This window comes from Marmota marmota, unplaced genomic scaffold (genome assembly GCF_001458135.2).
Source record: "Marmota marmota marmota unplaced genomic scaffold, marMar, whole genome shotgun sequence".
Classification (NCBI taxonomy): domain Eukaryota; kingdom Metazoa; phylum Chordata; class Mammalia; order Rodentia; family Sciuridae; genus Marmota; species Marmota marmota.
The window spans coordinates 16180-33811 of record NW_026000294.1 but is presented as its reverse complement, the minus strand read 5'-3'; the positions used below and the strand labels follow the sequence as shown (position 1 = coordinate 33811).

The 17632-nt window shown below is 48.6% G+C and overlaps 1 protein-coding gene across 2 annotated transcripts in view; it reads left to right on the top strand.

The window, feature by feature from the left end:
* The window catches only part of Dmrtc1b (DMRT like family C1B), a 38036-nt gene extending 25941 nt beyond the window's left edge, over positions 1–12095 (top strand). The window contains exons 2-8 of one of the 2 annotated variants that reach the window (XM_015501573.2): positions 8150–8374; positions 8456–8613; positions 8987–9045; positions 9347–9483; positions 10314–10374; positions 10558–10705; positions 11552–12095. In XM_015501573.2, the coding sequence (XP_015357059.1) occupies positions 8154–8374; positions 8456–8613; positions 8987–9045; positions 9347–9483; positions 10314–10374; positions 10558–10705; positions 11552–11664 (897 nt within the window). In that variant the 5' untranslated portion in view covers positions 8150–8153 and the 3' untranslated portion in view covers positions 11665–12095. The remainder of the gene's footprint in view (positions 1–8149; positions 8375–8455; positions 8614–8986; positions 9046–9346; positions 9484–10313; positions 10375–10557; positions 10706–11551) is intronic. The other variant, XM_048797165.1, reaches the window with a different exon arrangement.
* Positions 12096–17632: the final 5537 nt, after the last annotated feature.

The window sequence follows — 17632 nt, the reverse complement described above, 5'->3', positions numbered from 1 at the left end:
TATGCACCTCTGAGTCTCCTCAAGGCTCCAATCCTGGGACAGAGGAGCCCATGCTTTGCTGCTGCTGTTGTTCCCAGATACTGCCCTTTCTGGTCTCCCAGAGTTACCCCCAACCTCCATAACTCTCGCCTGCCTGTTGGAATTTCAAAGCTGCTGCCAGATTCAAAGGCGGGAAGGGAGGCAGGCTAGCTCAAGCCTCTCTGTCCTATATTAAGCCCCAGGCAAAATGCTCTCTATGCCAGAGATTCTCTGCATTCACTAGGCTCACTTAAGATCCTGTAGCTGGTGTCTGCTGAATTCCTACACTGTACTTATCCCAGAACTCCTGGTCTCTGTTGGCGCCACTGCAACGTGGATATCCCCAAATAGCCCCTACTTCGGCTCCCTGTGCAGAACTGGTGGACCTGAGGTGTCTTTTGTGCATCACCTTAATGAGCCGAGCAGTCTTTCAGTCAGCCCAGGGAAGGCTGCCCCTCCAGTCCCAGGATTCTCCACGCCAAGTCATCCATAGAGCTTCTCACCCTTTTCTGACCTTGTGTACTAATGTCCCCTGCTCCCGCCAGGAGGCCTGCTCCAATTTTGTCCCTTTATCTTGTCTGATTCACCCAAGATTTCCCAGTCTCCATGGCTCTCTGTCCAATAATGAGTATCAGTGAAGTCCCTTTATCACCCACCTCACAGAGAAGCAGTATCCCTGCTGCCTGAGTTCCATGTCACAGACCTGTGAGAGACCCCGCTTCCCTCTAGTCCACCATCTTAACACCTTGAGTTTAAGGATGTGCAAACTGGAACAGCCTAGGAAGGTGGAGTGAGGCAGAATGGCAGCACCTAGCTTGGCAGAATGAGGCCCCATTCCCTTGGAGAAACACATGTGGAACCAAAAAAACTTTCTCATACTTCATTTTTCTTGTGCAGCTGTGATTGTACTCTTTATTGGAGATTAGCATATTTGTTTACTTGGCACTCTTAAATACCAGTCACATTCCATGTGTGTGTTAAGCATTGGAACTCACCATGGAGCTTCAGTGAGGAAACAGGAAGGTGACCAGTGGAGCTTGGGGACTCACCTGGGTTCTGATCTCAGCTTCACACCAGGTAGCTGTGTGCATCGGGCGAGTCATTTCACCTTCTTGCTCCTGATTCCATCCAGGAGACACAAGGAATGATAGTTTCTTTCCTCATGGGTTATTGTTAAGAGTACTCTTTAAATTAAATTAATATCTTTTCCGGCATATGTCAACTGTTATATAAAATGAGAGAGGCCTAGGGATTGAGTAAGCACTTACCAACGTTAGCACATCCCTAGGCAGGGTCTGGTCTATAGGATGAGTCCCAGAAGGGCCCCGTGCTAATTTTTGTTCCTTTGTTGTCTTAGCCTGGTGCCAGACCCATAGGAGGAACTCAAAACCGTTTGTTGAAGGAAGACACAGTCCATATTCTTGATGAGATCAGTGTTTAGCTCACACATTCAAGCCCAGTCCTCACCATGAACTTGCAAATGACCATTTTAGATGAGAAAATGCGAGGCCTATGTTTCATAGAATGTAAACGGTGCGAGGGAAGAGACCCCTCTCTGCTTTTCCTCCTTTCCCCTATTCGTGTATCCCTAGTATTGGGAAAGAGTGCTGGACGTGAAATATGTGATCGGTTGACCTGAGGAAGCACCAAGGGAATCACAGTCATGATTAGAACTCTAGCCAAGATATCATTGTGCCTCTGTGTGAGAGTGTTCATTTTATTTGATTAAAAAATTCCTGTATGCATTCAAGGCATACAGCACGTATTGATATACGCAGTGAAAGGATTGTTTCAGTCAAGCAAGTAAACTCTGCACAGTTACCATTTCTCATGTGGGAGATGTGAGCACCTGGAATTACTGTCTTGGTATGATTCTAGTAGCTATTACTATTAACGATTGTCATCATGCAGTAGATGAGATCTCTCGCCTGGTTCATCCTCCAACCTGCAACTGTGTATGCTTTGGCCAGTATCTCCCATTTCCCCGTCCCTGGTAACCACCATTCTACTTTCTGCTTCTGCATATTTGACTTTTTTTAGATGCCACATTAAAGTGAGATCGTGCAGTATCTTTCTTTCTGTTTCGGCCTTGTTTCCCTTCACATGATGCCCTCCAGATGTATACATATTCTCCTCAACACAAAATCTCTTTTTGAAAGGCTGAATGGTACCCAACCTATAGGTATCACAATTTCTATACACGTTATTTATTAATGACACTATGTACTACGTTTCAGGCAGCTTGTTCGTTGTTGTGACCAAGAGACTCAACAAGAACAATGTAAGAGGAGGAAAAGTGTTTTTTGGCTCATGGTTTCTGAGGTTCAGTCCCTGGATGGCTGCCTCCGTATCTCTGGGCCAGAGGTGAGGCAGAACATGGTGGCAGAAGGGCATGGGGAAGGAACGTAGCTCAGGACATGGCCACCAGGAGGCAGAGAGAGCTCTGCTCACCAGGGGCAAACTATAAACCCCAAAGTCACACCCCCAAAGACCTACATCCCACAGCCACATGCTACCTGCTGGTAGTTACCACCCAGTTAATCCATATCCCTGGATTAATCCAATAATTACATTACAACTCTCATAATCTCCTCATTTCACCTCTGAACTTTCTCATGTTGCCTCACACCCGTGCTTTTGGGGGACACCCCATAGTGACAACATAACAGTCTGCATCTCTCTATATAATGTGTAGAAGATAGATGTGCAAATGAATGTACAGTTTACACACACACACACACACACACACGCATATATATAAAACATGTAATATGTATTCTATGGTATATCACATACAATAGCATGTATCAATACTTGATGTATTCATATAAATGTTCATGTAACGTATGGAAGAGCGCACACATTGTACATTTGACTCCGATAACTTCTTCTTCTCATATCTGCAAGTCTGTAACCCTTGAAGAATATCTCTTCATTTTCCCAGCCCCTGGCAACCACTGCTGTACTTTTTGCTTCTGTGAATTTATGACTTTGAGAATCCTCATATGAAGAAACATAATATTATCATAAATACACAATTTCCAGTGCCAACCTTATTCCATCCTTCAGCACTGAAACTGCTTGTGTCTCTGAAGCTAAAGCAGGTCTGTTGTGGATAGATCCTACATCCATCGTGTCTTTTATGCGTTTTGTTTTACACTGCGGTGTTCCGTATGTTTCTGTTCAGAACGATTACCAATACAGTAGGACTGAAGCCTGCTAGTTTTGTATGTTCTACCTTATGTTCTGTGTTCCTCCTTCCCACTGTCCAGGCGTTCTTTCGCCATTATCAGGCAACTTCTCAGAATAGGCTTTGCATTTCCTGATTGTTTCCTTATCGTATTTTCCAGTTATGTTCTTCATGGTTGCCAACAGGTGACAGCTCACATTTTAACTTGAATGAATCTGGTTCAGATTATTGCCAACTCAATTTCAATATTCTACAAAACCTGGACTGTATAAAAATTCAGAGCCTCCCCGTCCCTTCTGCTGTCATTGGCACAAAATTACTTCTTTATACACGAAAGCCCATCCGGACGGTTTTATATAACAACTGCTTTTTGCAACAATTGCCCTTTAAACCAGACACAGGAAGAACAGCGTTACCAACCACAGTGCATTCATACAGCCTTTTATTAATGTTGACACAGTTTCCTTCAGTGGTGCTCTTATTGCATCATGGGGAGCAAATCAAGTTACTATTTTTTTTCTGAGATTTCCCTTTGATATTTCTCACAGGAAAGGTCGGCCCACAATAATTTCTCTGAGTTTGTCCATTATCAAGAAATACCTTTATTTCACCATCATTTTGGAAGAGGCATGACAACTGAGTGAAATGTGTGCTGCCTGATCCATCATTGCTCCTCTAAATAATCTCTCCAAACTACTACTGGGACAGTTAGGGAAATTTAAATGCGGACCTAACATGGACTTGGATAATGTCACCGTATCATTGTTAAATCTCTTCAATGTGATAACGGTGCTGTGGTTGCATATGGGTATGTCTTAGTCCTTGGGAGACACATGTTCAAGTATTTGGGTGAAGTGTTGAGCACTTAAGCAAAACAACAACAAAATTGAGAGAGAAAGCAACAAGATTATGGGAATCCAGGTGAAGGATTTTCTCTGTGTTCCCCCTTCAAATTTCTGTGTTTTCAAATGAGAAGTTGAGAAAAATTTCTCATATATTAAGAGTTACATGCTGAAGTATTATAGATCATATAAGGTAAGGCCTGGTATTTGCTTGAGAATAATCAGGAGGAGGAGGAGGTGGGCTGAGGTTATGTATGAGCTGAGATAGGCCCCAAGTTATTAATGGTTGCAGGTGAGAGCTAGGTAATGAAAAATACCTTATGTTGACCTGTCTTGTACAGGGACTCTCCATTGGTCCGTCAGCAGCAGAAGAAACAGCAGGGAAATGGTTAAAAGAATGAATTCTGGGTCCTAACCTAGATCTTGACATCTGAGAGTACAAATATGGATCCCGGTGATCTGTGTTTTTATTTTTATTTTTATTTTTTTTTGTCTTTTTGTTGTTGTTGTTGTTGTTGTTGTTGTTGTTCTGGGAATTGAGCTCAAGGGGTGCATTACCACTGAGCCACATCCCCAGCCCTTTTTCATGTTTTATTTAGAGCCAGGGTCTTGCTGTGTTGTTTAGGACCTCGCTGAGTTGTTCAGGCTGCCTTTGAAATTGCTGTCCTCCTGCCTCAGCCTCCTGAGTTGCTGGGATGGATTACAGGTGTGCACCACCATGTCTGTCTGTGATGTTTGTTTTGAAGAGCTGTGTAGGTAAATCTGATGCAAGCCCATATTCCAGGACCACTGGTCTAGTGTAATGTAATGGACCTGGAGATTATTTGTAGGGCGTCTATATATTCTATTTGCATATGTTTGAAATTAAAAGAACACAGGCTTCTAAGTAAAGGAACCACAACCCAGATGTGTTACTGAACAATTCTTAGTAAAGTTTCAAAACAGTTAAACACAAACATAAACTCTCTCTCTCTCTGTCTCTCTCTCTCTCTCTCTCTCTCTCTCTCTCTCTCTTGCTCTCTCTCATACACACACTCACACACACACACAAAAAAAAACCCCACACACAAACACACACACACTTTCAAATGGAGAAGAACCTTGATTCTGGAACCAACCTGAGAGAAAGAAACATCACACCAATCTCCCTCATGAGCAAGACACAGAAATCCTAAGGAAAATTTTAGCAAGCTGAGTCACCCAGCATAAAGCAAAGATAATATAAGCATACCTAAGTGATATTTTATCCTAGGAGCGCAAAGCTGGCGCAGCATTAGAAAACGAGAGATGGAAGGGGGGCATCCCAGAGGTCTGTATTGCTAATGGAGTCATTGGGTTGCTTGCTCTAGATGCTAATTAGATGCATACATCTAAGTTTTTGAAAACTCGCTGTGATATACCCTTACGGTGTCTACGTTTTTGTCGGATGTAAGGGTAATTTTACTCCAGGTTGGGGAAAAACCTATCCAGGTCAGTCAATGTATTCATGGATTAAATGGCTACTGCTTTGTTGATTTCCACACAGGCAGTATCTACTTGAGTTTGCAGGATGAAATTTTGAACTGAGGAATGAAAGGGACATTGCTGCATGTGGTTAAAGGGAAAGAAGTGGAGGCAAGTGGAAGGAAGGAATGGAGAGAAGCAAAGAGAGAGGAAAGAAGGAAGGAAGGAAGAAGGAATGACCTCATGAAGGGGGAAATGCAGGGAGACAGTTTCTACATGAAAATTCTGACAGTGTTGTCTTTAAAATCAGGAGCAATCTGTAGAAGCCCAAATCTGTCATCTCTGTTAGATGTTGCACCGGGTGGCAAAGCCGGTACTGTAGGAAGCCCATAGGATCAATTGAATTCTCAATACTCACAGATTCCTGGGACATCCCAGAATATCTATATCGGAAGGTTGAGATACAATAGTGTTCGATATGATGGCTGACTTTGTGATCAATATGCTTGTTAAAAATTCAGATGCATTTCTATCATCTCGATCCAAAGAAAAGGATTGCCATTGTGAATAGGCACCAAACACCAGGACAGCAACACTCTAGAGCATCCTGGGGTAAAGACAATAAATGAAGCAAGAGATGTGAGTGTACAAAAGGCAAAATTGAAAGGTACGTGAGAGATGAAAACGCTCAAGACCCACATGAGTGGAGAGACCATCCTGGTTGATGAGTGAGAAGGATGGATATCCTATAGATTCTCAGTACCCGCTTAGTTGATCCATAGATTCTGTCAAACTGCAATCCAAATCCATGACCAGTGAGAGCACGCCAGTGGAACTTGACAGGCAGAGCTTGACTTGTATTTACACAGAAGAGCCAAAGACAAAGAACAGCAAAGATGTGTTTGGACAGGGTGAATAAGATGTAGGTTCTTGCCTTAGCCAACACATCGAGTGCTGCATTTTGAGAAGGGGAACTGACAGCGTGACAAGTAAAGGAGTTGAAAATGCGGGCAGAGCACCTGTGTCACCTCAAAGGGAGGCTAGTCTGGGAAAGAGCTGTAGGGAGCACAAAGCTCACCCCCCACCCTGGGAGCAACTGGCCTGCCTGGTGAAGTGGGTGCAAGAAGCCACTAGGAGGCGAGGGGGCGCGACCGCGGTGCGTCATGCAGTGCAGGAGCATCAGTGGATCTCGAAGCTCATTGGCCAGCGGCCACAGGGGTGGGAGGTAGAAGGCACTGCTGGAAGCTCATTGGCCTTCGTGGAAAGGCGGGAAAGGGAGAGGGAGCTGGAGCAGCAGAGGGACCTGGGTCTTCCCTCAGGTCTCTTATAGCAACTGATCAGTCCCGACCTTCTGGAGGCTGGGGTAACCACAGGCCAGCATCAGGGATACGACCCTCCCTCTCCATCCTTCTCCTCTATCTTCCCTCTCTCCGTCCCTCCCACTTGAGATCGCCAATTCCTTCCCCTTTCCTCCACCTCAGCGGGGGTAACCGATCAGATCCCGAGGTGCCACCCACACCTATCCCCAGCAGAACCCATCTGGGGAGGGTCCCTTGTCCTGGCACCCGATCCCTGAAATCTGGCCCCTTTGGCAGGGCGAATGCCCATGCCTTTGGTTCTGAGGTGGGGCAGGATGGGAATGATTGGGCTGGTGAGGAGGTGGGATCATGCCCTCTGGAGAGGTCAGAGTGGGCAAGCAGTGAGGGCTGTGGGAAGACAGGGAGGAGAAGATCGTGGGCGCAAGCACAACTGTCGAATTGTGGAGAGGGGAGTGGAAGATTGCTGGGGGGCTGTGGAGGTCAGGCGTGGGTTTGAATGAAAGCAGAGCGGGAGTGTTGGTCCAAGAGGAAAATTAGTGCCCCCAGGGGCTGCCTGTTGGCTAGGACAGGACCTGGCACCCCATGGAGGGCTCAGCAAACATCTGTTGAATGAAGAGGGTTGGGAATGAATGAAGAAATAAAGGAAAATAAAAATGGAAAGAGGGTCAGGGGTTCAAGAGAAGGACATGACTCTGTGGGGTGCAAAGGGGTGATCAGCTTAAAGGGCGAGCAGGGGAGTAATTAAGATTAAGGTGGGGTGCAAGAGAAACCAGAATGGAGTGTGAGGGAGGAGGAAACTGAATGTCAGGCATCCATGAGGCTATGAGTTGAGCGCAGGGCCTGTGAGATCCTGTGCGGGAGGGAACGGGTGCAGGAGGTTAGGAAGACAACTGGATGCTGAAGGGGACGCGAGGATTAATAATATTTGGGTTTAGCAGAGCTCAGGATGGATGTTGCATTAAAAGGGGGCAGCAGTAACTGTCCCAAAGGGGATGTGGGTGTGCATGTGTGTGCCTGAAAACGGGATGCATGGCGGAGTGAAGGTAAGCAAGGAGAATCATGATCAGATTGAACACATGAGGGACCCGTGCCAAGAGGTTGAAGAGAGGAGGTGACATGAGAGCGGGGGCTTCCTGGGGAGGAGGCTACATGAGTAAGGAGGTCGGGTGAAGGTTGGAGAGAGCCATGGGGAAAGAAGGGAGGGCAAATTGATTCATGTGGTGAGCAGGATGGAGAAGAAGAATCCAGCCACCTGAGATGGGGTTCTCCAAGGGCAGAGCGAGTACACTAGGGATAGGGGATGGTGTGGCCATTCTGATCTCCGCTCCTGACCCTAGAACCATGGAGCCCAAAGACATACCTGCTGTGCCCTGCTGCCCCTCCGACTCCAAATGTACCACAGGGCGTGAGACCGGAGCCCCGTGGGGGATTGAACTTGGCCCCAGAAGAGCTATAGGTCGCTGTGACCGCTGCCACAACCATGGCATCACTACCAAAATCAGGGGCGAAAAGCATTTCTGCCTCTTCCGGGCCTGCAAGTGTCACAATTGTGCCTTCTTCTCGTGAGTATGGTGTCTGACAAGGGGAGGGGTCAGGCCTCCTCTGCATGCAACTAACCCTCAGCCTTCTATCCACCACTTTAGGGAGCAGCACAGGGCCTTGCCTGATCGGAGTGCCTTGAAGAGGGAGCGGGGTGCACGGCTCAAGAGGCACCTGGCTCAAGGACTGATAAAGACCATGGCTGCAGCCCCCAGATCGCACCTCCATGTCAAGAAGTTGGCCCTGGAAGCAGGCATCCCGGGTGAGTAGGAGTGTCTCCTGCCAGGGAGGGAGGTCTGAGTCTGGGTAGAGGAAGCCTGAGCAGCTCTGTGGCCAGTCCTACCACCAAATCACAGCGTCATCTGGGGTAAGGAGTACCTGGGCCTTCGATGGTCCGAGGATTTGACCCACTCACATTACCTGCCAAGAGTTTGTAGGGAGGACAGGTGTGGTGGCTCAAAAAGGCCCATGACAAGATGCGACCTCGGGGTGGGGGGGGGGGCATATCGNNGGTGGTGCAAATGCCCAAAGCTGAAAAGCATGCGACCTCGGTGGGGTGGGGGGGGCATATCGGGTCTGGCCAGGGTGGTGGTGGGTCTGGCCAGCTCATGAAAGCTGTCTCTGGTCTTTTACAGCCGGGAAGGACAACACCATGACCCAGCCTGAGGCCCTCACTTGCGGACCCCCGCAGGAGGTAAGGAGAGGCTGTTGCCAGCGGGGGAGGGTGCCACCCAGCCACTGCTGGGTCCCGAAGCCATGGGTTCCATTTCCAACCCTGCCACTGACTTGCTGTGTGACCTGGGGAAAAAAGTCACTTGTCCCCGGGCCTCAGTATCCCCTGAGGTAAAAAAAAAAAAGGTAAGACGGGCCAGTCTTTTGAGGTCTTCGGAGCCTGACATCCTGGGCTCCTGTCTCTGTCCCCAAACATGCTCATACCTCCTCTTGCCACAGCCGGCCTGGTGCCTGATTCCACTCTGTGATCTCTGCCCCTGCAGGAGGGCTCCCAAGGGCCTGAGCCATTCAATGGGCCCCCAGAACCTCCATCTGTGCCCTACTCTCTGGCGACCTTGGATCAGCAGCTGACTGGTTCTCTTTCTGGGGAGCCCCACAGGCACCTTGTCCTGCCCAGCATGTGAGTAGAACGAGGACCACGTGCCTTGTGCTCTTGTGTGCCCAAGCTCGTGCTTGGTGCCATGGGAGGCAGGAGGAGGAAGAGCAGGATGAGCAGGAGGGGTGCGAGGGGGAGGGGAAGAGGGGGAGGAGAAGGGGAAGGCAGCCTCTTAGACTGAAGGGCAAAGTCTGGACTCTCCCAGCCTTGCCATTTCCTATTCGTGATACCTTGGACAGATGACTTTATGGCCCAGAGCCTCCTTTTCCTAGCGGGTGTGAAGGGAAAAAGTCCACCCTACGCCCCCAGCATTGGAAAGACGACTAGCACGAGGTCTGCCATGCAGTAGGTCTGCAAGATGCGAGGACTGTTGTTGCACAGGAAACAGATGGGTGGGAGAACTGGTCCTCTTGGCGGAAAAAGGGGCTGTGATGAGGGGCAAGGCCAGAGGCCAGTAGAGAAGGCTTCCTGAAGATGAGCCAGGCTTGTCCTTTGAGACCCATGGGGATTGTGTGAAGTGGAGGCAAGAGCCAGCCCCAGCAAGGAACAGCAATCCCATCTCTCCAGGTGCTTTGCACATGAAAACGCAGACAGCTGTGATGCGATGCCCATCACCCTCGCGGTGGCCCTGGAGGGAAGAGGCCAGTAGGAATTTGTGTCTGGGGAAAAGGGTGTACAGGAAGGAAAACAGGCCAAGCCGGAGAAAGGACTTGCCCAAGCCACGAGGACCGATGGCCCCGTGGTCACTGGGATTCCCACATCCTGATATTGCAAAGTCCTGCCCTCTCTGTCTACTGGTGGTGCGTGTCCGCCAGAGGGTTTAATCCCCTGGCCTCTCCTCTCCTTGTTTCCAGATGCTCAAGTCTGCTCCTCCAGCCCTGTGCCACCCCTGACCCTCTTCTACTGCAGCCACAGGTCCTGGGAAAGAAGCGGGCTCCAGACCCTGGGAGGGACCGTGCTTAGTGGTCGGGAAGAGCAGAAGGCCTGGGGGGTGGGGGGTGGGGGCTCGAGGGAACTGGGGGCTGAAGGGGCGCTTGTCCTGGTGGGAGGAGGTGTGGCTCCCCAGCCCCCATGCTCTCACACCCCTTTCCTTTGCAGGTCTCCAATGCCTCCGAACAGGCTTCCCTTTCTGCCGCCTTGGAGTGGCAGCGGAAGCTGGAGGCAGCCGAGGCTCTGCTGGCTCTGAAAAACTCTTCTTGGGACCCTCCTGATTCCATGACCCTGCACCAGCCCTGCAGCCCACCAGGTAGCTTGCTCCTTGAAGGGTGAACATGAGGTGGGCACCCTTGGGAAATGGAGGCGGGGCCACGTTGTGGTGAGCTGCTTCTAACTGGGAAGGCAGGATGTGTGGGTCCAATGTCCCTGGCACGGAGGCCCTGAGGGAGGCTGGGACTTGCCATGATGCTCAGCACATCATATGGAAGCTCGGGGTCTCCTGCCTCCCAGCCCAAGGCCCACGCTCCAGTCCCCTGCGGTGTGCTGCTGTCTGGGGAGGAAGGCATAAGGAGGTGACAAGGGCCTCTCCTCCGGAAGGAGATCTGGTCCCTGACTTCAGGGAACTGCAGCCTGGACCCGGAGGCTGGATGCCTTCCCAAGCGGTGTTTTAGACATGCCCCAGAGTGGAAGGGCTGGAGGAGCTCCCAGGAGGGTTAAACACCCAGGGAGCCTGGGAGGGAAGGCTGGGCAATGCTGCACAAAAACGGTGCGTGGATCATGGTGTGAGAGGAAGTGCTGGAAGAGGAGGGGATGGGGCTGGAGAGGTTGCTGATCACGCGTGTCTGGCAGGCTGGGCTTGGGAGACCAGACGAGCCAGCGTGGGCGGTGCAGAGCCAGGCACTGTTTCTGACCTCATTATTCAGAGACCTTATTCAGAGACCCCAGGCTTGCTCCAAAGAGATGTGGTGGGGGTGGCTGTGACGGTGGGATGGGGTGGGAGGCGAGACTGGAGATTGGGAAAATCAGACCCCTTGGAAGGGGCCAGTGCCATACTCCCAGGGAGCAGATCTGTGATTGGGTTGGGCAGAAAGGGAGGGGGGAGCTGGGCGGGGACCTGTATGTGACCTGACCCTGTCCCCTTGCTTTCCCTCTGAAGCTCCTGCAGGAGAGAGAGGACTCCAGGCTCCCAGCCCTCCTCTGCGACCCAGGCCTGCCAGCTCGGTGTCACTGCCTATCGGACATCTGGGGTGCATCTCCCTCTTGACCTAAGAGCCCCGCGGAGGAGGCCTCGCCACAGCACTGCCTATTTGGGTATCCTGTTTCTGAATGTGTAAAATGTTTAATGTCCAAAATGCTTAACGTCTTTTTTTAAGCCTTCAGGTGTTTTATAAGCTTTCAGACCCTTTTTATGATGTGGGGCAACTCTTTGATTGAGGTTGGGTATTCTTGTACCTTCCCATCCCTTATTCCTTTGGATGCTGGGGCCTTTTTATGTGTCTTATAAAAACAGGATTGCGCAATCAATCTGTCAGCGGGGTTCTGAGTGGGTTCATATGCCAGTGTTTTCATGTGTCTTGTGATTGTGCACTTACCTGTGCACCCATGTACGCACCCATGCATGTGGAAACAGGAAGATGTTTTCACTTTGCGTCTAGGTTTGTGTGTGTGAACAAATAATAAACCCTTGTTGTTGTAAGGCACTGAGAAATATGGGTTGTTTGTTACCACAGTATAACCTAGACTATCCCCACCCTAACGGTCTGTTTCAGTTCACATTATCGGAAGTGAGAGTCACTTGGGTTTTCACAAGGCTAGAGAAGGGCATGGTAGAGGGGAAGGAGTAGCAAATTTATCCACTGGGTGATGAAGTACCCACCCTCTGCCTGGCACAGACTGTTTTCAGTAGTCTGGAGGGCCACGGATCACCGTGCCCGCGGGATCAGGCCGATCAGGTCAAGGAGCAGAGCAGAGGCCAGGCGGGCTGTGGCCAAGTGAGAGTGCATGAGGGGCAACTGCCGTGGGGCTCCAGCCAAGGGCTTCCATGCAAGAAGGTGGGCTCATTGTTGCCCAACCTACTGCTTTTTTCAAGAGAAGATGGGACTCTGGATTTCGAGGTAAAATGACTCCATTTGTGAGCAGTGGCACGGGTTTCCTCTTTGAGCCCTGTTCCTGTGGGCCAGAACAAACAGTGCTGCTGGACAATCTTGGCTGTGGGGAAACCAGTGCATTTCTAGTCCAAGGTGAACTTTACAGTGGGGGAAATCGAGGCCAATCGGGACAAGAAGGATCCAAGGGGGGAAACGAATTCGAACTGGGCCCAACTTTTGAAGGACCCACGAAATATAAGGGAGAGTCACCACCTCATACTTGCTCTGTGCTCGCTCTGTGCTAAGCACATACAAACTCACAACAACTCTGCAAGTGAAGCATTATTCTTAAAAAATTTTTTAGCTATAGATGGACACAATACCTTTATATCTATCTATCTATCTATCTATTTATTTATTTTTATGTGGTGCTGGGGATCGAACCCAGGGCCTCACACATGCCAGGCAAGCACTCTGCCACTGAGCCACAACCCCAGCCTCAAGGAAGCATTATTCTTGCCATGGAATCTGTGAGGAAACCCACTCAAGGGAGGGAAAGTGACTCACATCAGCGTTTTCATGGGAAATTTGAGCAAATATCAGGGAAAGTGCCTTGTCTTTGTCAGGCCCTAAATTAGCTGGTGATTTATTCTTATCAAACGAAGGGTTCAGACCTCAAAGCAACAGCAGCAGTCAGAAGGCCTTTTCAAAAGCACGTGGCCCCTCTATTTCCCACCCAAGGTCACAGTATGTAGTCATCGATCAGATGTCTCTTCCCTGCACCTGTTCCTCTATCCTCTGCTGATGTTCTAAAAAAAATGGAGGAACTGCCCCGCCCCCCACAAGGCAGGCAAGGAAGCTCAGCTAGACACTCCTGGACTTGGCCTTTTCCCCATGCTTGTTACGTCTCTATGTCCTTCCCTGCCCTGATTTTACTCCAGACAGATTGATGGAGATGACATGGAATCACGACCACTCATCTTCTTGTTGTTCATTTGGTGTTTTATTTGTCTGTTTCTTCATTCGTTTTGGAGCCCCAAGAAGTCAGGTTTCTCCTATTCTCTGTGCGATGGGGAGGGGCGAAACAAGCATGCACACATCACTGAGGACTCAGAGCAAGATGGAAGTCCATCTCATACAACCGATTCTTCCTAGATGTGTTACGTGCATAAATGGTCCAAGGCCCTCCTACACCAGTGACAGATAAAGGGTTCCCCATATTCCTGAAGGGAGGGAGCAGAAGTACTGGAGAAAGCCCAAGACCCTACCATGCAACTATGTCCCAGGCACACCATGGACCCCACGATGGGTTGGGTACAAGAGCAGGTATATGTTGGTAAAAGGATACGGCAGGAGAAAGGGGAAGAAAAGAGAAACAACGTGCAGAAGTGGGGGCAAGGAGTGAGGCCCTCTCTGTTTCTTGAGGCTCACCATCCTTTACATGCAGGACTGTTTTCAGACTTGACACAGCTGTCACACACGCACACACATAGGCACGTGAATGTGCACGCTCACATGGATTTCTGTAAAGTTTAGCACAGGCTGTTTCTGGTGTGTTTGGGGAACCTCAGGACGCCTTTGTAAATGTTCACTATCACGTGTTCTTGTGTTTCTCATTTTGTCACGTACCACCCCAGCTGACAGGTTGAAAACATCACGGTAAAGAGCACTTTAACAGTTATGTCTTGAATCTCTTGGGTTATGTCACCACTTTAGCTAGGCCTGAGCATACCCACCCTATCTGAGCCTCCAGAGTGACTCGATCTCACCTGGTAGGTGAAGAGTTAACAACGGGGTCTCTGGGGTTAGGGGAGGGTGGGGGAATGTCTGGCACTGTCCCCTTTGCTGCTTGTGGGATCCAAAAGGGATACCAGTGAATGGTGTGTGGGGAGGACACACATTTCCACCATTGAGATGCAATAACTGTAAATAACCTCGAGAACATAGATGATAGTGAGGTGCAGGAGAATGATTAGGGATTGGTGAATTTCAAGCAAGTATTACCTTTGTTTCCCATCTAGAGGATGTGATCGTTACTTCATATGATTGGGCTTTTCATAAGGGCTGTATTCAACAACTGGCTCTCAAAAGCCTGAAAATGTAACAGTCAGCATGTATGGTCCAGTAGGAGCTGGCTCCAGCACTCCTCTGATTTTGACCTTGGCCCAGGGAGACCAGTCTTCCAGAGTAGGCCACGTGAACAATGCACGCACACAAAGGGTTGTGACTTCTGGTCTCTAACCACGAACGGCTTCACACATGTATGTGGGAAAGTACTATTTTTAACCCCTCAAATGGAAGGGCTTGGGACAAACATTGAGCTGAAGGAACAGCCAAAAGTGCTTATGTGGGAAGGTGCACTACTGGAGGGGGCCAAAGTGGGTAGAAGTGCACGGGAGGGATGCCAGGATTGGCGAAGCCCATACAGGGGTGCATTCCCCAGATTTCTTAAAGGATAAGGGAATGGGGGCCACTGGTGTCACCTGGGCCCTGCACTTGTATCTCTCACGAGACAGAGAGACATTCTTTCTTTCCCTCCTGGTGCTTAGATCCATGCTACACAGGGTCCACAAACTCCTCTGTTTGCCTTCTTTTTTTCCCACTTTAAAACACATCCTTGCAAATACTTGCTCACCAGATGGAGAACAGTGTTATTTCAGGGAATGGATGCATTGACCATACGACAAGGGGCCTTGTGAAGTGTTCAGAGCCAAATGCTTGAATCGCCTTTTCAAAAGTGTTGCTTTTGCTACCGTGTTCTTTCAGCGAACGGATGTGCGAGCCACAATGGAATGCATGTAGTGAAGTGCTTAAGCCACATGAATAGAAGCAGTTACCCAACGTGAAAATAAATATCTGTGAGATCACTCCATAGTGCTCTGCAGAGGCACCCCTTATTCCTTTCAATATCAACAGAATGGATGTGCCATGGCATAGTCCAATAATCTTATGTTGATGGATGCTTTGACTCTTTCTCTACTTGCTGTTACAAACCCTGGCTGCACTGACATAATCTTTACTATTTTTATTGCTATATTTTGGAATGGATCTGTAGATGTATTATTGCTGCTTAAAGGGTAAAAATCACAGGGTATCTTGCTCACTACTGTCAAATCCCCCTTCAGAAAGGTTGTGTCATTATCCATTCCCCATCAATATCTGACAGCACAAATTTTCCCAGTGCCTCACCAGGAGAGCTGCCAGAAGTTTTGATTGTGTTCACCCCATAGGTGACAAATGACATGCTAGTGTATATTTTAGCTTGCATATCTCTTGACATTGCACAACTTTTTCGTGTGGTTCACAGTCATTCTTGTTTTCTTTTTTGGCTAGGCTCTCTTAATTTATATTATTGGCCCAGTTTCTACAGAGACTCAGCTTTCTTTTCCCTCTACAAAACACTCCTTTATATCTCAGGGATATATTGGGAGAGTTGCCTCTTTCTCTGATGTAAATTGCAAAACATTTCCCCCTATTGCCGTGCAACATTTTTTACGTCGTGGTGTTTTGGTTCATTTCATGTTTATTCTGTCATCTTTATCAATACATTGACTTACTTCTCCTGGAGATTTCCCATTCTTAAGTTACAGAGGATTGACACTTGAAACACTTACATGGTTTCACACTTTACATTTTAGACTGCAATCCATTTTGTAATTTATACCCATTTGTGGTGTGAGCCAGAGTTAGGGGTTCCCCACGGGAGTGGCATTAGCATGACGGTGGTAGAGAAACCCATGCACACGGGTGAGAAGTGTAGAGATCAAGTGTGAAGGCACAGTACATTGGCCACGGTTAAAAAAAAAAAAGGAGGAGGAGCAGGAGGCGGAGGAGATGGAGGAGACAGAGGAGGAGATGTTTCTACTGAAAGGTGTATTCCCAGAACGGGGCATAGCTCTAGTGCCCACCCTCTATTCTACACAGTCTAGAGCAACCGGGAGGAAATCTTTAATAGCGGGCTCCTGTCCTGGGACTTCCAGGAAAATCATGTCCGTCATCCAATGCTCTGGCACATCTGAGGCCTGCGTGTTGATATAGATTCTGTCTCTCCTGACTTGGAAGTCGGAAGCAACCTGAGACAGAGTTTGGAAGGCCCTGAAGACAGCCCAGCAGGCTTCAGGAGCTGCATGCAGTTCCATAGGCAGGCACCTGGGGAAGAGAGAGATCAGAAAAGGTTGGAGCAGGGGTCATTGAACCTCCACCAATTGGAGAGCCTCTTCCTATGCACTGAGCCAGAATGAAAAGATGGGGAGAAGCGGTGGCTTCCTCAAATACCCAAGTGCCAACAGAAGAGTGCAAGACATGTAAGTCAGCACAGAAACATGGGCCAATCAGAAGAACCCAACAACTTCCAGAAGCTGACCTTCAAGAAACAGGGACATATGAGCAGCCTGACAAAGAATTTGAAATGCCCGTCGCAAACGTCTTTGACAAGCTGAAAGGAGACACAGGTGAAGAGCTGAACGACTCCAAATACGAACCGAGAGTGTGTGTGAACACATCTGGAAGACTCACACTTCCTGGTTTCAAAGCACACGTTACAAGACTATGGATTTCTAAAGGGTATGAAGTCAGAAAATCGGCCAAGGGAATAGAACAGAGGAAAGATAGTGTAATGAGCCGGACATAACTTTACTATGTTCGTATATGAAGGCATCACCCGTGAGATTCCACATCATATACACCCACAAGAATGGGATCCTGATTACAATAAGTTATATTCCATGTATGGATAATATGTCAAAACACACTCTACTGTCATGTATATCTAAAAAGAACAAATCTTAAAAACAGGCAAACTATGGGATGGGAGGAAGTGTTTCCATATCATGTATTTGAAAAATGGTTGACATCCAGAATGAATGGTGAAGTCCCACAACTCAAAACAAAAGTTCTAACCCAGTTTAAAAAAAAAAAATGGGCAAAGGACTAGAGTTGGGTTTTCTCTGAAGATGAGGAACAAATGGCTGAGAAACTCCAGAAAAGATGTTCCAGGTCACTATGCATGAAGGTCATATGCATCTAATCCAGAATGAGAATTCGCATCACCCCCATTAGGATGACTGCTCTCACACAATAAGAAAACAGGTGCTAGCGAGGATGAGGAGAAATTGAAAGCCTTGGAGAGTACTGGTGAGGATGCCAACCAC